The sequence below is a fragment of the Oryzias latipes genome, chromosome 18, assembly GCF_002234675.1.
Source record: "Oryzias latipes chromosome 18, ASM223467v1".
NCBI lineage: Eukaryota > Metazoa > Chordata > Actinopteri > Beloniformes > Adrianichthyidae > Oryzias > Oryzias latipes.
The window spans coordinates 11,768,059-11,791,123 of NC_019876.2; the positions used below are offsets into that span (position 1 = coordinate 11,768,059).

The window sequence follows — 23,065 nt, forward strand, 5'->3', positions numbered from 1 at the left end:
CTCGAGTTTTTTACTGAATGGGCTGGAACTGTCCTCCCTGAGGAGTCTGGGGGTTATGTCACCAACAATCAATTTGCTGTGAGAAGTCATCGCAGCTATTTGAACTACACCACTCGTAAAATGTTCGGGATGCTTTTTAAGTCGTAAACACGGTCTTTGCTTCACGTCACAGATCATCCGGCTAGGTAGGCAGTTAAAATAATGGAGTGTTCAGTGTGTCTTACTTATTGGTAACAAAAACCCCAAAATTCTTAAAGAAAAACCCTTTCAATATGGCATCAGTGTCAACCTTCCAGTGGTGTAAAAAGCTGATTTTTGCCTCCACATCATTCCAAGTTCATCATCCAAAGCCATGAAAACCCGACATTGCTTAACGGACGAGCGACCCCACCTGGCCATAGAGCGCCTTCAGGTTGGACAGATGTTGCAGGTGAACTTGGTGTGTCTCTCAACAAGTCATCAGAAGACTTGCGAGTCAAGTGAGGAACGAGACGTCGCCGTCAAGCTGTCATTGTGGCAAATGGTAGAAATACCTGCCCTTGACGTGGTCAATTTCTGTTATTTTGGGCTAACTTTATTATTGTCTTAATTTCGGGGTAATAAATGTAAAAAGAATTACCAGTAATATCAAAGGAAACTCTTACATATAGTATTTCATCTAAAGACCAAATAGGAGAAGCACTCATCTCAATAACAAAACATTGACTTATATTGAATAGTATAAGCCAAGTTAAAAAAAAATCAAATTTACCTCAAGACTGCCCAAAAGAAATGTTAAAAAGCTCAAAGAAATACATCTAAACACCTAAAATCTAAAGTGTAATAACAAGAACAAGCATTACAATTGATTTATCACCACAAATAATGCTATTCTACATTTTCTGGTGACCGTTTTGTGTGTTTTATTTCCTTCTCCACAAATGTTTAAGCTACATTCAGGTCACTGTCAGTTCACAGTTCAACTTTTCATGAGCTTTAATTAATTAAAAGGCCTTTTAGGCATTAATTTAGCCACCTCCAATCAAGCGAGGCAGCCCTTAAGTCTCTGTGCGGCGTGCCTAACATGATCCATAATCCATGGGTTTGGAAGGGGCTGCATGGCTGAAAGGCCCAGTGAGCCAAAGGTCCCTCCAACCGCGCCGATTAATTACTCAGGGTCATGACATCACCGCGTTGGAGGAGAATGAAGATGACAAGTGGGTTCTTCGTTCACTCTGACTCCAATTCACTCCCATTTTATTTTTATTTAAAAACAAACCCCAAAAAAAATCAATGTTTTATCATTTTCTTATGGGAAAGTGGGTTCATTTTGCATTTTTTTCCCCCCTAAAACCTTAAAATTGGTCAATTTTGAGAGTAAAACCAGCTCCGCTGAAAAAATAGTGCTCCTAATCTGCAGCTACGTTTGGTCGGCTGGACTAATTGAATAAGCGACCACCTGCTCTTTGGGTGATCTAAGACATCTGGCTGAACAAAAGAAATAATTAGCCTCATGCTTGATAAACAAGTATCCACATAAGAGTTTATTCTACCACGCATAGATGGATGTTTACCTGTCTAGGATTGGAGTTAGTGGCTTGGCGTGCTCTCTTGCAATTTTGCCAAGCCCAGACACGGATTAAACCTGTGCTCGGAGGCCCAGTTTGTTACTGGATCACTGATCTCAAGTCTTATGATTATGTTTAGATTTCTATCCATATGGGTCCTATTTAATGCAATGGTTAGGGTCTGCTGTCCAGCACTAGTTGGTGGCTTTCTGGTGAAGGTCTTTGTAGGGAAGTTTCCTGTCCTCATAATAACACTATTTAAACTCTCCCCAACTCCCTAATTTGACAAAAAACAAATTTATTCATGTTTTAAATGTCTATTTTCATACAGATCTTAATTAGATTTGTCAGACCTCAGCAGGCCGCGTTCATAAAACAGTCGCTTCTTCCACGTTTTTGTCCCCCTGGCTCAACTTCCTGAACATGGAGGTATTGATTTGTCTATTGATTTTCATGCTGTCCTTCTCCGTCGAAAGTAGAAATCCAATTAAAAGTGGAAAATAAAACAGTTAATCCAATCAAGACGATAAAATGCATCGATTTCGACCTCAAAATCAATACGCTGAGCGCCGTGCTCACACACGAGCGCCAGGCGTTTTCCTTTCAGCTTTTTCGAGGCTTTTCATTTTTTTTCTCCAGCTAAGATTCACTTTTGTTGTGTTTGTTTGACACAAACTCTTCAAGCTGTTGGTCGTTTAGTCTTGTCCTGGAGAAAGAATCTTGTTTCAAACACGTAATTCTAGTTTTCCTGGAAACCCAAAGCTGAAAATGAAAAAGACAAACAGCTTGTTTTTAGAAAAACAAGGAAGAAGTCAAGGAACTTCTGATAAAGAAACAAGACAAAGATCCGAATGATAAAAAAAAAAAGCATATCATAACCAATTTATTAATTTGAAAATTAAGGTTTCTCTAAAAACCCACAAATAAGTTTCCTTTATGGAAACAGATATCTTGAATGGAAAACAAAGGTTTATAACGTTTCTTTTTTGTTTTAAAAGTTTCTAATTTTAGATTATTAATCATGTAAAGCCCAGTTTATTGAAGAATTTACAGAAAATATTTTTTTTTTTTGGAATTTAGGATATTTTTAACCTTTGTTGAAATCAACAAAAACAAATCTGTAATATCAGCTTTTTTATGAGACATAAATAGCATCAGTTATGATCCGTTGAGTGATGTTTGACACAATGTAAGACACAACCCCAAAAACTTTTATATTGTTTCTGCAATGTTTAATATTATGGCCTGCAGCAGCAGTCGATTACATCACAGCTGGCAAAACCGTAAAAAAATGAACGACCACAGTGGTTTCACTGACCTTTTGACCTTGAGAGTGACCGCCATCTTGAATTTTCAAAAGAAGCACCTTTAGTTACAGATACAAACAAAAAACTCTTCCTTGGGAGTCTTATCGATCGTTTCATAGATTTTCGGGCATCGATTACAAGCTATTTTTAAGAAAGATGTTGGAATGAGAAGTTGTGCGGGCGAAATCGCAACTGCTCAGCTTGCTCGCACATTTTTTATTGGAATGTTGTAAAAATTCCATATGCAATTCCCGACCCAAGCTGAACAAAATGATGCGACATGTGAGATGAAAATGTTAAAATTTTGGCGTGGAAAACAGAAAATCTTTTCAAAAAATGTGCTGCCTTAGCTAAAACAAAAAAATTCTGAAATTTTCTTTTGGAATCCACTAACAAAACCAATACACCTTTGTCGGAGATATCCAAAAGATGTCTTGAAATCACTATGGGATGGCCACACGACTACAGATTTGGCTGTCATTCTCTGCCAATGTTAGCTATTTTCGCATTTTTCCACAATACGGGTACAGTAAATACGTTTTTTTTCCCAAGCGATTTTCATGAAATTTCATATAAGGAATGTGGGCGTGGTCAGCAAGAAACCTTAGTTGCTAAGGATATCCAAAAGTTTACTTTTGATGATTCTTCTGAAACTCACTTTTTTCTGTTCGTGATCCCCAGGCCAACAAAACAGAAAATGGTTGCCATGGAGATGAATCCAACAGAAAAGCTGCCATTTAAAAAAAAAAGGGGATTTTACATCAATAAGTCACATACAGCTTTGAGAAGCCATGGTCAAAGGTGGGCGGCGAGGGTGTAGAGTCAGTAAGCGAGAGTAAGCGAGGGGTGCGGTGACCCGTAGAGGCGGACGGTGACAAAACACCAGACGGCTTTAATTATTAACACATTTTGAATTATTTAAATATAGCAAAAGTCATTAAAAAAGCACAATAGATTTTCACCATAAAGTTTTTAAAATGGGCTAAACTTTTCCCGCCAAAAGTGTTTTGGAGATTTCATGGTGGCAGTCATTTTGAAATGAGCAGGAAAAGCCCTTCTACTGCCCCTAGTGGAACGATGATCAACTACAGGGCAGAAAAACATGGACAGAGTTATGTACGATTAGGGAAACTCTTATCATGCTAATGTGATAGTGGTCTCAAGCTACGTTCACACCGTCCTCGGCAAGGCCTTCAAGTGACCACTTCCAAAGAAAAGTCCACGTAAACGCATGTGATTATGAGTTTTGGGCTTCCACGTTCAAAAGTCTTGCGTTCATGCATAGTTACACACGTTTCTGCGACTGTTTTTGTGCTCTACGTAAATTCAAAGTGAATTGAAAGTTTAACTTTGACCAATCAGGGACTTGATTTTGGTAGTGACGTATAGATAGCGTGCCTTTGAATTCACGGAAGCCCCAACTGTTTGAAAATTGATCATGGAGGAAAACGAAATAATTGTGGTTTGGGAAAATGGTGACATCAAGTCTTTCATGTATCAGAATAGAGCTGTGAAATAAAAAGCCTGGCGAAAGATTAGCAAGATTGCACCGCTTTCAAATTTCCCAGAAAGCCTCTTCCAACTGTAGGCATTGGTCATGTGCTGATAGAAAGTTGAAAACAAAAGAAGCCCCTCCCTGCTTGTACAGTGTGAACATCATGGGCTAAATGTGCGTTCAAGAACCCAGGTCAGCTCCAGGTTCCAAAAGTCTTCAGCAACATCTGATTCCAAAAATAAGTCTTATTTCTTTTCTTGTATTTATTCCATATTTATAAAGTTTAAACTTTGACCTCGTGTTTTTTTAAAAGTCTTCTCCCTGAGAAGGACGTTTGCGCCCCTTTGTCTCTGTGAGGAGCTGACATTTTCTTTTCCGCTGACTCGTTCGGTGTCTCTTTGTTCTCCCACTTAAAGAGCTCGCTCCATTAACCAGCAGTTAATTATGGCCTTCTGTTAGTCGCCTGTGTGGAAAAGGTCAACCTCAGAACGCACGTTCTGGAAGGACGGCGCACAAAAACCGTTTCCAGGTGACCCTAACAACATTTGTGTGTTGAAAGATGCGGTTAAAGCATAATCTACTGGACGGCTCTCTTCAAATTTCTGCAGCTGAGGCAGAGTTGTGGCGGTCGGGCTCACCCACGGCTTCTGCGGGGAAGTCCAGCTGCGCCTGGAATGTGGCGGGAGAGAAAAGGTCTTTTCAGTCGACACTCAGATAGCATTTACATGAACATGCCCAGAGCCAGAATTCATGGATCAAAAAGAGAAAAAGTCATCTGTCCTAAGAAAAACAAAGTCTCATGGGAGCTTGGATGCATCTGAAGCAGCATCTGATGAGCACTGAAGCCACAAAAGTTACAAACATTTCTTTTAAATTAAAAACTGAGGCTTTTTTTTCTAAACAATTAAACTCCTAGGATAACCAATGTAAAGGGAGCTAATGAAGCACAAACCCATCCCCTTGGGGAAGAGGAGGTCAGTGGAGGAGGGACAGGGTTCAGAGTAATTACCTCCGTCAGGTTCAAGGCACTGGTCAAGCTGTTGCTGATTTTTTTATTTCCCATCATGCAACATTGTTAAGGACGGGCCTACATGTGGCACAGCATGCCTCCACTGACGTCCCCCCTTGATTAGCTGTCTTGTCCTCCACACGGCCGAGCGGACCGCAAAGATGGCAGGGAAGCTGATGGAGAGGACCGTCAAATGGCAGCTTTGTTACGACGTCTCAGCCAGGACCTGGTGGATGGTAGGTGCAGCTCTTTGTCCCGTCTGCTTGATCTCAACTGTCAGCATCCCACAGGTGTGTTTTATGTGACCGCACGTGTGGAAATGATCCAAAACTGAGGAGAAGTGTCTTTTAATCCGAGATTTGAAGTTTTTAGGAATGAGAAAACAAGAGAGAATGTTTGATTTTTTTCTTTTTTTTTCTTTTTCACAAGACTTGGAGCTAACGATGACCTTCAGCCTTGCTCTTTAGCCTGCGAGCGCTCCTCAAGTGTACCTCTGCGGTGTTAGAGTCAAACAAAGAGTCCTTGTCCAGCCCGCGCCTTTCCCATGCTGAAGAAGCAGCCCAGTCTGACGTTTCCCTCTGAATATTTGTTTACTTGTCCAGACAAAATTTCTTTAAAGACCAAAGAAAACCTTAGTTTTAGGTGTTTTTGACATGTTCTTGTGGCATTTATTGTCATGATGGAGGACATATATTTATAAAATTCAGCTCAAATTTGAATCTCTGAGTCATTCTTGAAATCGTTATGAATCAGGAGCAGATGAAAAAAATGCGGTTGGAAAAAGCTTGCAGTTGTGACGTGGAAAATATGATGGGCGGGGCCACAAGCTCTTCTGATGCATCCGTTTGCAGACAAATAGATCCACGTCCATCTTTGCTTTCCCCGTTCTGCGCTGGTATCTGGACGTAAAACTCAGTTTTCATTTGTCTTGTCGCAAATGTATCATTATGGCAATATCCATGCTGGACAATCCGCATATCGCAAAAGTCGACGAAAATATGTGATAAATAGTTACCTTTAATGTGCAAAAAAAAATCTTATGGCAGCATCAAATAAATCACTTTGTGTATTTGGTCAATATGATGGACCCCTTTGATGTCAGATGTTCACCTCCTATGTAGCCGAGGGTCATTTGAAAGATAATTTAAGTTATTTACGGTTGCAGTGAAATGGAAATGAGGTATTTAGTTGTTTTGCTATTTGTTCATTTATCGCGAGTTATATTGTCATTGTGATATCGATCACTAATATCACAAATTGCAAGTTTCTCTCATATCGTGCAGCCCTCCTTGTCATCCTTCAAAGCCAACAGAATTTGTTATGTTTACGGTTTTTGTGTGTTCTCTATTAGAAACAAGGGTCCACATGTGTTTGTCTGGCTGAAAATCAGCAATTTTTAGAAACTCCAAAGGCATTTTTTAGGTAAAAACTTCATCAACACAAGGTTTTCTGTGCTAAATGTGAGATTTGAATGTTTCCGGATCATATTTGCTCCTAATTGATTGGGGATCAGTGTTCAGAAAAGTTGTGTTGGAGCCATGTTGAGCACACAGCCTTGAATCCATTTTCCATCTTTAGCTCCCAGATTCGTCAGTAGTTTCAAACTTTGTGGACTTTTGGAAAATGAAATGATGACATCCGTCTCATTTATGGCTTAAATGGCCGGTTGTTCGTTGTTCCCAAAGAGAAATTCTAATTTTCCACAGAAAACTGAAGGGATCCGTTCCTAACAATTCCTTTAATTGGACTTGGTTTAGGTTTGAAAACCTTTTGAAATGTTTTAACCCTTTAACTGCCTTGCTCAATAAAAAGTAGAACAGATTTAGACACTAATTACTCCCTAAAGGCTTTAAGCAGCAGGAAAAAACAACTTTTTTTGGGATTACTTTTGTCATGGTTGTTATGAAAATCCACCTAAAACACCAGGATCTCATTGCTTTATTATTTTTGAACAGTTCATAATGAACGGGAGAGCAGGAAATAAAATGAAAAAGTGTAAACTTTTACCAAATAAACAGTAGGTTGACCTTAAAAATGATCATAAACTAGTCCAACAGTTGACATTAAAATGATAGAAAATTCATTTTTTACCAGCCTGTATAGCCTGCTGCATCTTGTCTTTTTATTTTGAAATAAGATGAATGGAGATTTTTTTAGAGATGGAAAATTGACTTAATATCCATCTAATTTTGGGATAAAACATTATTTATGGAGTTTTGAAACTTTAAAGAATGTTGTTTACATTTTTTGTTAAAGGCTAATGACTTGTGGCTACACAAAATTCTTCCAAACGTCAAATCAAACAAAAAAAAAAGCACTGATTTTGAGTTTTAGATCTTCAAATCTGAAACGACTTGTGTATTTTTTCAGCTTAAATCCACGTTTTGACATCTTGAAGACATATACATGGAGTGCTTTTAATGCGCTAATTCTGACCCCTTTTTTTCTTACATGTTAAATCCGATTAACTCTGCTGCCATCACTCCTAAACCCTTCCATACCTCCACAGGTAATATTGTCAGGACCACCTGCCTTTCCACTCTTCATCCCTACTGATCTCCGTTGCTTCTTGCTCCATAGTAGCTGCCTCCTCTGCTCTGTGCTCATCCAAGTTCTCCTTCCATCTTTTCATCACACTTGGAGAACTTGTCGCCACAACTCCACGCCTATCCTTAAAGACCCACTCCCACTCTTTTAACATCTTATGGTATTTTTCTGATGATGGATGACGTAAAGAAAGAAAATGATGCCTTAAATGGCATTTTTATTTATTTATTTATTCAAATGGTTGTGAATCAGGAGCAGACGAAAACATGCTGATGAAAAAAGATAGTGGAAAATGTGCTGGGCGAGCCACAAGAGGGAGAGCACGTGAACAGAGATCCCTCAGCGACGGAGTAAGGGGAGGAGGACGGGGTTGCTCCGTGCTAAAAGGTGTCCCGCCCACAATGCCGGGAGACATTTCTAAAGAACTACTGCTGTTCTGTAAAAACTATGACACCGTTTTTTTAAACTTCGGCTAAAATTGGCATAATCAACATGGGGAATGCTTTTACAATAGATCAGAAGATGATCAGAGTGGGACTTTAACCACCCTAACCTGCTGCACATCCTTTCATCTCTGTTTTTCAAGCACCTTTTGCATCAGTGAGCAAATCTGAGCAGCATAGCCAAGCATGAAAAGCAAACAGGAAAAGCCGCCTTCGAGGTCACGATCATCTAAAGTTAGAACTTCATCGTCTGCTTATAGACAAATAACATTGGGTAATGTGGTTTCTAGTCTTTCCTGTACATTTCAAGCACAAATTTGTGTTTTATTTCATTTTCAGATGTTAAACTGTGTGCATTTTTTCTCTATCAGTTCATGGCTAAAGTTCTGGCTATATGTTTGGAATTTACTCAGTTGTGTTCATTTTACTATATAATGCTGTATTTACTTTATCATAGACAGAGTTTAACATTTCATGCTTTTAGCTTCAAATCAGATAATGAAGACCCCTTGTCTTTCTTTATGTGCACAGAAGACATGAATACATTTTATGTTTCTACCTTCTACCATTTTTTAATTTTTTTCCAACTTTCTTTATTGAACATTTTGTAATAACAGACATTCCAGGGAAAAACATTTACAATTTTGAATGAGAAAAACAATCAAAGAATGTCATCCTCCCCAAACCCTTCAACCTTTTCCCCTCCCACTCTATCATCCCAATCCCACCCCACATACCCCAGCCAGCCCCCCCCCCTCCATTTCTTGACCAAACAAAAAATATATATGATAAAAATATAATTAAAAAAATAATTAAAAATAATAAATAAAAAGAATGTAATTTGAGTACAATTATGAATTTAGGGGGGAAAATGAGTAGAAAACATGAATATAGTTCAGTTTTAATCAGAAGGTAAGAACATGGTACTGACAAACTGTAGAAAGGGATTCCAGCTGGCCTGAAAGGATTTAATTGAGCCTCTAAGTGAGAACCGAAGTTTCTCAAGTTCAAGGTTGTAAATCGTGTCGCAGAGCCAGTGGACATTCGAAGGGGGACGGGGATCTTTCCAGCTCAGTAAGAGCAAACGACGGGCCAGCCGAGTGGTAAAAGCCAAAGCCAGTTTCATCGTGCCTGGTACAGCATCATCAGGAGTGACTCCAAGTGTTGCGGTGATTGGATTAGGTGTAATGTGGTAGGTATAGGCTCCCGATAGCACATTAAACACATAGAGCCAGAACTGTTGCAGCTCAGGACACGACCAAAACATGTGAACGACTTTCGACATCTGCAACAGGCATCGTCAATAGAACGATACATTATGGCAAGTCTAGAATTGGTGTAATGAACCCTGTACACAACTTTACACTGGAGTTAATCTATGGCGAGCACAAATAGATGAAGAGTGGACGAGGGACAGCACAGATGTCCAGAGTTGTTCTGTTAACTGGAGATTAAGACTTTCCTCCCAGGCAGTCTTAACAGCGTTGGTTGATGTTGAAGTGGAAAGCCAAATGATTTTGTATAAAACTCATAAACAACAACCTTTACCTACAGGGTCAACAGAGAGAAGTGAATCTAACAGTGTTTCTGGGGGACGGTTTGGAAAGTGAGGGAACCGGTTTTTTTACAAAGTTACAAACCTGAAAGAAGTGAAAAAGATGATTCTTTGGAAAGTCATATTTAAGTGAAAGCTGGTCAAATGATGAAAAGATGCCATTCATGTAGAGATCAGCTACAGATTTGATTACTTTTGTGTACCAGATTTTAAATTTGGTGTTAGATGGTTTAAATACACCATTTTTAAAAACAGATGTCAGGACAGTACTACTAACAAGGCCTAACTGCTTCCTGAACTGATTCCAAATCTTCACAGAGGTGGAAACCATTGGATTGTTAGAAAAGTGCAAAAGAGGAAGTTGTGAGCACAAAACAGAACGCAACGAGACTTGTGTAGACCTTTTTTCAAACTTAACCCAACTCGGCATTAATAAGTCATCCTTGTCAGTCATCCAAATAAAACTTACTGTTGATTGGCTGCCCAGTAATAGTACCTAAAGACAGGAAGAGCCAGTCTCTGTCTTTTGGGGATTGGAAAACAGACTTATGATGGCGAAAGGTTGAAATAAGTCTGTCCAGTCTAGCAAAAATTGATTTATTCAGAAGAATTGGGAGGTGTTGGAATAAATATAAAAACTTTGTGAGGACAAGCATCTTTACCAGGCTCATGCGACCAGCAAGCGAGAGGGGAAGTGTTGACCAGTGGGAAAAATCACCTTCAATTTGTTCAGTCAGGGGGGTGAAATTTTTACTCTTCTACCATTTTTTCTAATAACAAAAGCAATATGAGCAATAGAATAATTCACAATGGCTGTTTTGAATTTTCACAGTATCTCTGGTTATACTTAATGATTTAAAAAAATTTGAATTATTTTATGACTTGTTTTTTCAACACAGACTTTAAAAGGGTTTTAGTTTATTTGTGTACTTTCTAATTGTGTGATCAAAAGCACATTTTGCATATATTTTTCTATTTCTAAATAGAAAACAATAAATGCCCAAATGCCTCCACTTTTTTATAAATTAAAACAATTTTCAGACCTAGACAGTTTTAGAAGGTGACATGCATTTCTTTGTGTGACCACACGGTGGTGGTATAACCCTATTTAGAACAGCGACCCGCGTGCGATGCGTCACACAAGGCAGGAGATATGTAATTCCATAGTAGTAAAGGAAGCGGAGAGTAGGAGGGCAAAATATGATTATTCAGCCTCTCACACACTCACAACTGATTAGTAAAGTTAAATTAAAACATTAAAAATATGTTTGAAAACATATTTAGTATATTTATGGAATATAATTCAGATTAAACCTAAAATGCATCCACAAAATCTACTTAAAAAGCCCTCTTTTGACTGTAATTAATGTTTATACGTTTAATTAATAAATATAAAGGAAAACTCTTTCATGGAGTGACACTAAATATAACATATTTTACAAACCAAAATATTTCAGAATAAAAATTTAAAGAAATATAATGAAACCTGGAGCGTTTGCTCGTGCGGCAGTGTGGTGCACTCAGTCATCGGTGACCTGACAGCATGTCAGTGAGGGGCCCAGGGAATCGGAGTCCCGGGGCCACTGCTGCTGGCCAATCAAAGGCCAGAATTCAGACCCCATTGCTAAACGGGGCTTCTTCAACCTGTGGCAAACTGGTAAGAGTTACAGCGGAAACAAAGGTTCTTCATTTCAAAATAAAAGACGTTTTTTTTGTGGAACTGCTCTTTGGACTAAATTCGTGATCAAAACAAATGATAACATGATCAAAATCACATCGGGTTATAGTTGTATGTGTTTTTTGTGTGTAAACGACTTTGTTTAACGTTCAGTTTTTAAGATTTGATTATTTAAAATGATCTATGGAATTACTGAAATGTGTTGTCAGTGGTGTAAACACCTTAAAATAACATTAAGATGTTCAGTTGCACAAAAATAACAATCTAGCTATTCTAAAAACTTTTTTTAGTTTAATAAATCTATTCCAAAAAATATATTAAAAACAGATTTGATTATTGTGTAAAATAAAATTTGAAAATGTAGTTGGCAAAAAGAAAAGCACATCCCAACCTGAAATTCTTTTGTTTTTTTTAGCTGGAAATAAGTTTAATATATACGGTTGTATTTAATTATAAACAAACAAATCCCTTCTAAATAAGAAAATACATTTTGATCTGTCATTACTGCAGACCAAGATGTCACAAAGACAATCAATTTGGGTTTTAAGGGAGAATGTATTTGCCACTAAGAGCAATGCTATGGGCACACCTCTGGGGTCTTAGAATTTAGAAGAAAAATAATCAACTAAACACATTTTTATTATTTTTGAGAAATAATGTTTTGGGAGAAAAAACTAAAATATAAAAATAACAAAAACTATACATTTAAATTAGTACTTCCTAATGTGCCCCCAGAGGTACATTACGTTTAAGAACCACTGGACTCTTGTGAATTGAAATTAAAATAATACTAGTTTATCTAAGTATTAACTCAAAGAATAATTAGCTTTACTGCTGGGTTAGTGACATTTGAGATCCATTTTGACTGTCGAATGGTAGTTTTATTGTGGCGAAAGCGCACCGGAAGTTGTTCAGTGTCGCTCCCGTTCCGGTTGACCGTTTGTGGTGAGAGCCGGAGGGCGGTAGTCTGTCAGGCAGTGAAAGAGAAGGCGGAGACCAACTCAGAGCCGAAAACTCAGCCTCTTCTGGATCACGTTCAACTCCGCTGAACGACCCCACAATACGATCCAAAAAAGTAAGACTGGAAGAGGAAGGAAGACAAGAAAAAAAAGTGCAAAAAAAGAGAAAAAAACAAAACCCCGCAACCAACTTCTTCTAAGTCGCCAAGAATTGTCTTCCGGTGTTAATTTTTTTGGTGCTTGTTTTTCTTCGCAAGAGAAACCCCTCCAAAAGCACAAGGTTTGAGCGTGAGAAATGTGAAGCTACCGGTGTTTGAAGCAGGCTCCAGGAGACTCCTTGTTAATCCATGCAGTACAGTGCAATGGTACGTGGGTCATTCCTATTGTTTTTTTTTCTTTTCTTCCGAATACTGTGATAAACGCTCTTTGTGTTGAAGCGGTCAGACTTGAGACGGCGTGTCCTGTCCTCGCGGGGAGGCGCGCGCGCTCGGAGGGAGGAGGAGAAAAAAAAAAAGCAAGCGAACTTGGCGGCAGGTTGACCGTTTTGTTTAACCTTTTAACTGACAAATGAACTGTTTACAGTGCGCCTGTTAGCAGCTACTCTTTTTAAATATAAAAAAAAAAATCCACAAAAAAGTTGCACAAAAATTAAAAACACAAAGTTTACTTTAACGAATGCTAATTTCACCTGTTAGCTAGCTAGTTTCTTAAGGCAAATTTGATACTTTATTAAAAAGTAAAAACACCGTTCTATTTATTATTAAATGTTACAGACTAACTAACTAAACGTGTGGTTTTAAAGTAAATTTCTAAATATGTGTATAATTATTTAAACTAAAAAAAATAGGTAAAATAGAGATTGCCCCCTCTTTTCCCGCTTTTTGTGACCGATGGTTTGGTCCAAAGTCACTTAAACTCGTAAAAATATAATCCTGCAGAAGTGAGGAGGGGAGTAAATGAATTGTATGTGGCGTGAAGGAGGAAGGGAGTGGATATGACTGCTGTGTTTGGAGGAGGAGGAGGAGGAGGAGGAGTGTGACTGTGTAATTACGTGGGTGAAAAAAAAAGGAAAGGAAAAAAGTTGATTTGCTGCTGTCGCGCAGGAGCGAAGGTGCAGCGGTCGATTTCATATGAAGTTTGGCTAAAGCAGGGGGTTGATCATCACACGCTCCTGTGAAGCTCTCCCCGTAATGCTTTTACGGCGCGACGCTCAAAGAGCCCCGAGCGGATAGCAGGCGGACGCAGCGGCGACCTGCTCGCCTTTTATATATATATATATTTTCATTTTCTTTTTACACCCCCACTGCAACTTAAATTCCAATCTCCTACTGAAGATTTCCCCCTTTGTGATCCTCCGGATCTGAAGAAATCCATGGATGTTGTCGGATAATTCCCGCTTCCTTTTCGGTTGATTTTTTTGTTTTGTTTTACGCGGATCTCCACGCGCTCTGCGCGGTGCGCATCGGTCCAGGAATGGCGCGATGAAGTGAGCGCAGGAATTAGCCCAAGTTCAGTGACTTTTGTGCGCCTGCCGTCTCACCATCATGTACTCCCCGATCTGTCTAACTCAGGTGTGTGTGTTTCTGTTCTACCTGTCACCGCGCGCGCCGCTGGTGTTGGAAAGTCGCAGCGGAGGAGGATCGAAAGTTCCTCCACGCGCTCACGGGGGATAATATACTTTCATTTATTCCTAAAAGTCAAGCAGACATTGCTTCTCATTTACTCAGATGCACATTTTTTAGCGCTGCAGCTGCTGTGATTTGAACTAAATCTTAATTATTAAACCTGCGCTGGAATCCCTGATCTTTACGCATTCTGTCTGTGCATAAAAGGATCTTAAACATATCTTATTCCTGGATAATAATGACCTCATGGCAACCATTCCCCCCCTAACTGTTTTAGCTACCTATGCATTAATGATAATATTATTATTCTATAAAGTATATTTTTTATTCTTAGTGGAGCAAAAAGCTTCTGAAGGCAGCGAGGCCAGGAAAAGATAAAGCCACTTTCACTGTTGGAAGATCAAACACTGATAAGGTTGATTCAGGGCTTTGGACCGAGTAGCTGCCTGTTTTGGCTGACTCAGTTTTACTGTTTATATTTTACTTGGCATAAGTAAGTGATTGACTGAGATGTGGTTTATTTTGTGCTTAAGAGGATTGTGCTTTTATGGCTGGAGCTGAAGTGCAGCATGCAGGCCAAGTCATTTATCTTTATAGTCTGTTTTTTTTCTCCCCCGCCCGCTTTAAAAATGATAGTTTGGAGAGAGAGAGAGAAAAAAAACAGAATTTTTTAAAAAGTGTTTTTTAAAATTAATTCTTAATGGATGAGATTCCAGAAACAGCTGAATGATTTGCTTTAAAGAAAATGCTTTTTAATTAAAATAAGCTTTGATACTATGTATTCATTTACGCTTTGCATTGAGAATTTCAGTCTGTGGAGTTTTATCCAAACTTTTCCCGCCTCTCCGATAAGTAGAGTGGTTTTCCTGCGTTTGTGGCCCCTTGCAGTGCGGAGCAGAAACGTGGCTGCTCAGAGGTGCAGAGCGCAGCGGCAGGCGCACATAGGGAGTGGATTTCTGTGGTTTCCTATTGCCCGCTTTGCCTGGCTGCTTTCAAAAAAGAACAATGTGTGGTTTTAACTCTTCAAAAGCCCTGTTTAAAGCAAGGCTGCTTACACTTATTAAATGTGACATTTTAATGACCCGAAAAAGAAGATAATTTCCACTTTTTACCTTGAGGGAACTGCAATTTGTGGGGATTCTCAAAGCCTTTTACCTCGTCTTGTGCAGAGCAAGATTTAGTGAATAAATCCGCTTTTTTGGGGGGGAAAATGACAAAGTAGCTTTCCTGTAATCCAACAAAGTTGCAAAAAGGATTTTAAAGCATATTTCACTTTTGAAATTGAATGAGAATTTAGATTTTACGGCAGAATTAAAGTAGAAATATTGCATTTGTATTTAAAATAAACTATTTATTAATTTAAAAAAAACCAATTTCTTAGAATTACTTGGATCAATAAAATGCTTATTATGGTAGTTAATTGAGTCAGTTTCTGTTGCAAAACGTTGCCCTGCTGTCCAGAAATGTGACGGCAGAATAACCACATTTTTAACAATAATTGAAAGATTTTGTTGTTTGGAACATGCTGAGTATAAAATCCATTCCAAAGGGGAGTAATTCCGGGAGGGTTGCAGTCTGCTCGGCCTTTTCCACTTTCTGTGTACTCTAGGAAAATGTGGTATGAGTTAACAGCCGAATGTTTAGGTAGGAAAAACGCGGGAGGCGAGGGGCTGCAGCAGCTACACTCACAGCGAGCGGGGAAAGTAACAGCAGAGCCGTGGGTACGCTCCTCACAGTCCTGGCAGGTGACACATACTGTGAAATCTCCTTGTCGTACGCGCTTTAAGCTTTTATTGTGAAAGAAGACGGAAAAAAATGTTCAGTTTGCAGCTTGATGCCGATCACTCCGAGAAGGATTCGATGATTTTTGTTCTGCCTCAGATTAACTGTTGAACAAACTGGCTTTTTAAGCGCCACATGTTTCTGATTACATTTCCGCCTTCTTCTCCCCGCTCCAGGATGAATTTCATCCCTTCATCGAGGCACTTCTTCCTCACGTCCGTGCCATCGCCTACACCTGGTTCAACCTCCAGGCCAGGAAACGCAAGTACTTCAAGAAGCACGAGAAGCGAATGTCCAAGGATGAGGAGCGCGCGGTGAAGGACGAGCTTCTGAGTGAGAAGCCCGAGGTGAAACAGAAATGGGCGTCCAGGCTGCTAGCCAAGCTGCGGAAGGACATCCGGCAGGAGTACCGGGAGGACTTCGTCCTCAGTGTGACGGGCAAGAAGCCCCCGTGCTGCGTGTTGTCCAACCCGGACCAGAAGGGCAAGATCCGCCGGATTGACTGTTTGCGGCAGGCCGACAAAGTTTGGCGCCTGGACCTGGTGATGGTCATCCTCTTCAAAGGCATCCCCCTGGAAAGTACGGACGGCGAGCGCCTCGTCAAGTCTCCGCATTGCACCAACCCAGCACTTTGTGTCCAGCCTCACCACATAACAGTATCGGTCAAGGAGCTGGACTTGTTTCTAGCATACTATGTCCAGGATCAAGGTAAGTTCAGAGTGCGTGAGCTACATGCAGGAACGGGGGGTTTGGCAAAGCCAGGGGTCACATGTGTTGCTTTTTGGCAGGCGTGCTCAGACTGGCTGAAGTCACCACTGTGTTTGCCAGACAAATAAACATTAGGAACGTGAGCACCAGCACTGGATAAACACACTCCCTTTTTTTTCTGTATTTCCAAGGAAGGCTCATTACTTTACAAACAAAAATGTGTTTCCAATCTGAAACTTTTTTTTTCTACTGTGCCCCTGCTCAGCCGAACTCGTGTTGAAAAATTATTCAGTGTCTACAGCCTTCGCAGAGTGTGTATTCATACACTTAGGTCTAGAAATTAAATGCAGACATTTTTGGATCACTTAGTTCATCTCAAATAAACTCTAAATTACTTCTTCTGTAAAAAATATTTGATTTACATTCTTAACTTATTCTAGTTAATTTAAAAATAATTTATTTCCACTGTTATAAATTGGCAATGTTACTACACAGAATTTTTGTTTTTAATTAACACCACACATTTGTTTCAGTAAATAAATTATTCAACTTATAAAAAAACATTTTTAAACACATTTAATACATTGGTTTGACATTTCTGTGCATCTTTGTTAACCAAATGAGTGTTTCTGAATAAAAAACACGTTATTCTTATTTCTTCAAAGTTTCTTGAAAAAAAGTAGCTTTGTTTATGGTAAAGGATTTTTGTATATTTATTTTTATTTTCTTATATTTACAGTTAATCAGATAATTAAATAAACCAGAGAAAGCGTATCTTATGGCCATTTCATGCGCTTTTCTTGTTTTTAATATGTTGGCTTTTTAAAATTGATATAAGATCGATAAATAAATATATAAATATATGTATATATAAGGTTTGCAACACAAAATCTTGATAAAGCGCAAATTTTTTGCCCCTGTTAAAGGCAAAGCAGTGGTCTAAGCTAGCTCCTTATCATTAAACTCGAGCGCCATTTTGTGTCTGATAAGTGCCAGGGAAAGCAGAAGGCACAGCGCAGAGACAATAATGGTTGCCACTGGCACCGAGGTTGGCATCAGACCCTCTTTTGTGCCTTTTGTGGGATGCCGCTGCTTCTCCACTTTGCATCTGCTGCATTTTTGTCAGCCACCCAGTGCCAACTTCAGACCTGCTCTTCGGTGCCCCTTTTCCTTTGAAATTTCCCCAACAATATACTATTTAAATGATGAGTAAGTGCTTGCACTGCAAATAATGTGCGCTGTGTGATTCGAAGAGGGAAAATTTAAATGGTTGATTCACAAATATTTAGCCCCATCATCAAAATATCACCTTATCGAAACTTGGGCAAAGTTTCAACAGAATTATTTTGTGGGAATCGCAGAAAATCGTTTATTTTATTTTTTTTAAATTATCAAGTGGATCCTGAAACCCAGACATTGCAGCCATGTCGTGGTGGCGTGCGGCAAGGCGCCATTTTGTCTTGCACCGTGCCAGCGGAGGCAGGCAAATCACCAGCGATGGTTGTTGGAGGTTCGGAGGTTGGCACCAAACTCTCTTTGTCTGCTTTGCAGCATGCCTTTGATTCGTTGGTTGGCATCCGCAATGCAGTGGGCACATTGGAAACTTTTTTTTTTTTTTTCGCCAATTGAAAGCCACTGCTTTTGTTCTGCGGCGACTGCACGAAACAAACCAACACAATCAAACACAAAGAAACTAGAAATCTGCTTGAAACAGTATCCCGTTTTTGTCCTAACTGCTAGACAGTGGCAGCTTAGAGGAAATGCTTTTTTTGATGTGTTTTTTTTTTTTTGCTGTCTAATATAACTTTATTTTGTCTTGTGGTATGTTTGTGACTCAAATTCCGGTTCATTTGCTTTTGCGGCCCGCGTGGGTATCTGTCTGAGAAAGTTTCGACAGCCCTCAGCCCCCTTGTTCTGGGGCATAGGCGCGTTTATCCAAGCTGTAACACCCATGTGCACGGCCAGATGAATGCCCGCTGGGAAGTAGGCTGAAGGCGGTGGCTGGGAATGGGGGTCGTGGCATCTATTGTGCCAACTGGCAGGCTATGTTCAATCCAGGGCCCTGGCTTTTCACAAACGCCCTCTCCCACATACACACACACAGGGTTTTAACTTCATTCAAATTGTTTCTTTCCCCCGTTTGAATCACCGCCTCTTCACACCTGCACTCGTATTCTTTTTTTTGCACATCCAGTTCGACACTTCGATGGAATAGTTTCAACAAGGCATGTAGATAGCTGTCATGTTGGGGCATGTCATAATACAGTAAGCCTCGTTTTGTATTTGCGTCTTTGTTCAGCAGCTCATCACTGTTTGTGCGGTTGGTGGGACGAGTTTTTAATTAAACCTGTTTGTTTGAATTCATTTAGAGAAAGATCTACAGGACGTTAAGGATTTTTGATTGAGCTTTTACATCCTAATTTATTACAAAATAAGAGAGTTTTTTATTAAAAAAAAATCCCTTGGTCTTGGTTGAGTTAGACCTGCAGGAGGCTAGAAAAGTCAGGGTCAAGCAGCTTTCCCATTACTCTGAGGCTGAAAGTTAAAACGGCCATAAAACATCATTACCTTGACTTTTTTTTGCCCCCGTCAGTAATACGACTTCACTTTTCACGCCGTCATGATAGTTTGAGGAAATGGATGGATTACCTCTGAACACAAGCTGACATGTTAATGGAGGCCTTGTTTTACAATCGGCAGACTTAACCTCTGCCCCCCGGGGTCAGGACCTTTGCAAAGGGATGTGGCGGGGGGTCTTCTGAAGTTTAATTGAGCAAAACAGATCGGTGCTAACACGCTGTCGCAGGCTTGGGGCACGTGGAGGAGGAAGTTTTTTTTTTGTGTCTGGCGGTGGTGGTCAGGGGGAATTGATGGTGGTTGTGTGGGCGGATCGCAAGCCCCCCCTCCCTCATTGACCTCCTCAATCAGGGTCAAACCACAGCGGTCGAGAGATCACTGGTGGTCCTTTGGCAACTGTTTGTCTCTGCTTCCCCGCCTTTGCCTCTGATCTAGCTTGTGGCCGCTTGGTTGACTGGCCTAAGTGTGGAGGAGTAGCCCACCCCAAGCTATTCTAGTCCTTCAGGATGGGCTGGTACCTTCATCGCCGACCATGACTCTCTTGTTGTGCCACATGGGGTTTGGGCTTGGATCCCGTTGTCTGCTTGGCTGCCTCAGAGACTCCGGTCAGCTGGTCGGTGTGGCGGTCTGACCTTCTGGATCACAGTGGAAGTCTGTGACTAAGCACAACCAGCTAACTCTCCCTCCATGCGTCCCGTTTTCCTCCTCCCCCATCAGGAATCACCCCTGCGGCATGCAGGGCGGCCAGATGACACTCTCACTCTCCTCTTTTCCCAGTTTCTTCCTCTTTTTTTTTTGGCTTTTCCTAAAACTTTAGACTGTGACCCATGACAGCCGTCCAAGGCCCAGGCAATCGGCCAGAGAAACAGTGGCTGGGTTTATGCCAGAAGTGTGAAACACTTTAAAGACACAGCAGTTTGAGTTTTTTTCATCCAATCAGCTTCTATTTAACATCTTTTCCACTGCTGATACGACAAACAAGCTAACATCGACTTTTGTTACGTCAAGATTTATTTTTTTAAGTGGTCGTTTAGTTGAAAAAAAAAAGAAAAAAAGGAAAAATAAAGAAACACTGCAAGGCCATAAACTGCTAAATCCGGAAGAGCCATATAGAAAAGCCTTTGGAGTGAACTGTACAACCCCGTTCTTAGCTTTTATTCTGTCTTCCTTATTAGTATGCAATAGAGCCTGCGGTGTCTAGCTACCTCTCTCTCAGAGCCATAACCTATTGAACACATTCTCTCAATCTAATCCACTTAGAACTCCCTCCCAGCTTCACCGCTTGCCTTATTGATTTCCGCTTCCTACTAAATGTCTTGCCGATGCTTTTTGTCTTAACCCGAGAGCTATTTATGTTTTGCTGTGCAGTTCTTCCTTCTTTCGTGCTTTCCTTCTTTCTATTTCTCTCTTTTTTTTTGCATAGTTTCTCACTCGCTTAATGTCTTCACCTGCTCGACAATCGTTTTTTGCGATCTCCTCATGACTCCCCCCTGCTCCGTCTCAAACGCCAACCTGGATGCAGTGCAGCCAGGTTGCCCGGCTCAGTGTGGGGCTTGTGTTATTAACAGCGGGGCTTTGCTCGAGCAAATACCTCAAGGCTTAAACAGGCCGTGTTACCTCCTTAGCCCTCTTTTGTGCGCCATGTGTACATAAATCTCCATGGAAACAAGGCAACTCGGAGCAGAGGCCACTGAGAAATGTGGATGCTTTTTCCCCCCCCCTCTTTTTTTGGCTAAATTTACAACTCCCTCTCCTGCTCTGCTACAGTGTGCTTAATTTGCCAGGGTCACTGTTTGAGCAGTTGCATCTGTCTAAAAGTGGGACAAGGCCGCTCTGGCATTGTAAGCCACAGACATTGTGTCAAAAAGATTTTCTTTTGTGTATTTTAGCAAGGGACTCAATTTTGTGAAACATGGATCCTCTTGGTGAAGGACCCGGGTTTGTGTCATTAGTCCACAGTTAAGATCTCAGCCTCCCCACACTTTCCCAGGCTTTTGGGGAGGACCCCAAATGCATTTCAAATCCCCCCGAGGCCACTTGACTGGAGGACCGGCACCTCCCACTCCCCCCCTGGATAAATTTCCCACCCCCCACCCTGTCTGCCAGACCTACCAAATGAAGACAAATGGGCACATTCACCCCCTCTATCCCGATGACTACACCGTACCTCACTGTCCTTCATTACAGAGCAGCTCTTCCTGTTCCCTGAGCCTCTCGTACCCAATGAGTGGCCTCTCTTGTTTCCCACAGCACGGGGATAACTGCTAGAAAAACCCGGTGGTGTGTCCCATCTGCCTGCAAGACCAGTCATGTAAGACAGCAGGATCTGTAGTGAAAAGAAGGATAAGAAGGTTCAGACAGTAGACAAAAAAAGGTCCTAGATGGAGGATTCTTATGAAGATGCCCCCCCCCCCCCCCCCCCCCCGCATTTTACAAGTCAGTAAGAAGAAAAGCACTCTCAAGTGTCAGAATGAGACTTTTATGCAAAAGCCAGTCCCTCCTTCACCCAGGATGGAAGCTTGTGAACAACTAATGAAGGGGAGAGAAAATAGAAAGGAGTAGGAAGGTGGGGTGATACGGGGGGAACTTTTGGGGAAGGACAGACAATCACTGTGGTTTCCCAGGAGACACTGACTTCTCTGTGCAACACCCCGCCGCCACCACCCTTCTTTGCCCCATCAAAGTCTTTTCATGGCAGACAAGGCCGACCAGTAGCCCAGAGTGATGGTTGTCTCTTCCTTTGTGTGCCGGTACAGTACGGCCCGTCACCGTGACAGCCCGACAAGACCTGAGCGAGACAGAAAAAGAAAGGCCCCGCCATCCCACTGCTGCGCAAAATGTACTTTTGGGTGGGCATGTTGTTGTTTTGTCTGAAGCGGAGGGGTGCGAATCCCTCGAGGATCTTATTCTAATGTGGATGAAGCAGGTCGGGGGTGGGGGGGTAGTGTCTGGGGCTTGGGAATGGCCTGGTTGGGACGGATTCATCAGGACCCCATTGAGTTGTCAAAGAAGTCAAAAGAGTTGCACTCCTCCCTCGCATATGCCGTGTTGACTTTTTCAAAAGTTCCCGTATTTGAGAATCCACCTTTGGGCAGCTTTGCATTTTCTGTATTCAGCTAAGAAAATTACACAACACCTAAAGAAAATGAGCGAGTCGTATTGATCCATTCAGTTCAGTAGAAAAAAAACAAAAACAAACTTGCATAGCTGGAAAAAAGCCAAGGAAATACTTACATAAACATGAAAGATTGAATCTTTGAGCACTGGAGCTGCATGTGATTAAGATAAGCCACACTGAGGGAATGACAGTAGGAAATAAATGCCTGATTTTTTTTAGTACCAGCATAAAAAACACATTCCTCAAGAACACCTAACGCACAGATGTTGCTTTATTTTCCTTACAGAACAAAAGCAAAGCTTCTTGCCAATTTCCCGTAACTGAACTGAATTTCAGCTTGGAACGAACCCAACATTCACCACCAAAAACAAAGCAAAGCCAATCCATTTTGATTAAGAGTTAGCATTCGTCTTGCGCATTATTATTTGTAAACTTTGTTTCACTGGCGTGGATATTTGTTTAACTTAAAAATCCAGCAAAGAATCTTTGTTTAATTTCGAGAGACTTTTCAGACTTGCTACTAATGTGTTCAAGTGTCAGATGGAAGAATCTCAGTTTGTCGTTAAGTTGCATCGATATGCAGAAAACCTTCAGAAAATATAAATGAGGAGAAGCATGTTAACAGTCATCAACCTCCCAACCATCAGATTATCACTTGCTTACATTTTAGTACATAAGACGTTGTTTATATGAAGTCAGAATTGACTCCTCCGCA

The 23,065-nt window shown here is 40.7% G+C and overlaps 1 protein-coding gene across 3 annotated transcripts in view; it reads left to right on the forward strand.

Annotated features, from left to right (window-relative positions):
* The first annotated feature begins 12,304 nt into the window (after positions 1–12,304).
* Positions 12,305–23,065, forward strand: part of nfib (nuclear factor I B) — a 68,279-nt gene continuing 57,518 nt past the window's right edge. For 2 of the 3 annotated variants that reach the window (XM_004079679.4, XM_011487391.3), the window contains exons 1-2: positions 14,085–14,111; positions 16,124–16,655. In XM_004079679.4, the coding sequence (XP_004079727.2) occupies positions 14,085–14,111; positions 16,124–16,655 (559 nt within the window). Of the gene's footprint in view, positions 12,906–14,084; positions 14,112–16,123; positions 16,656–23,065 lie in introns of those variants that run through there. The other variant, XM_011487390.3, reaches the window with a different exon arrangement.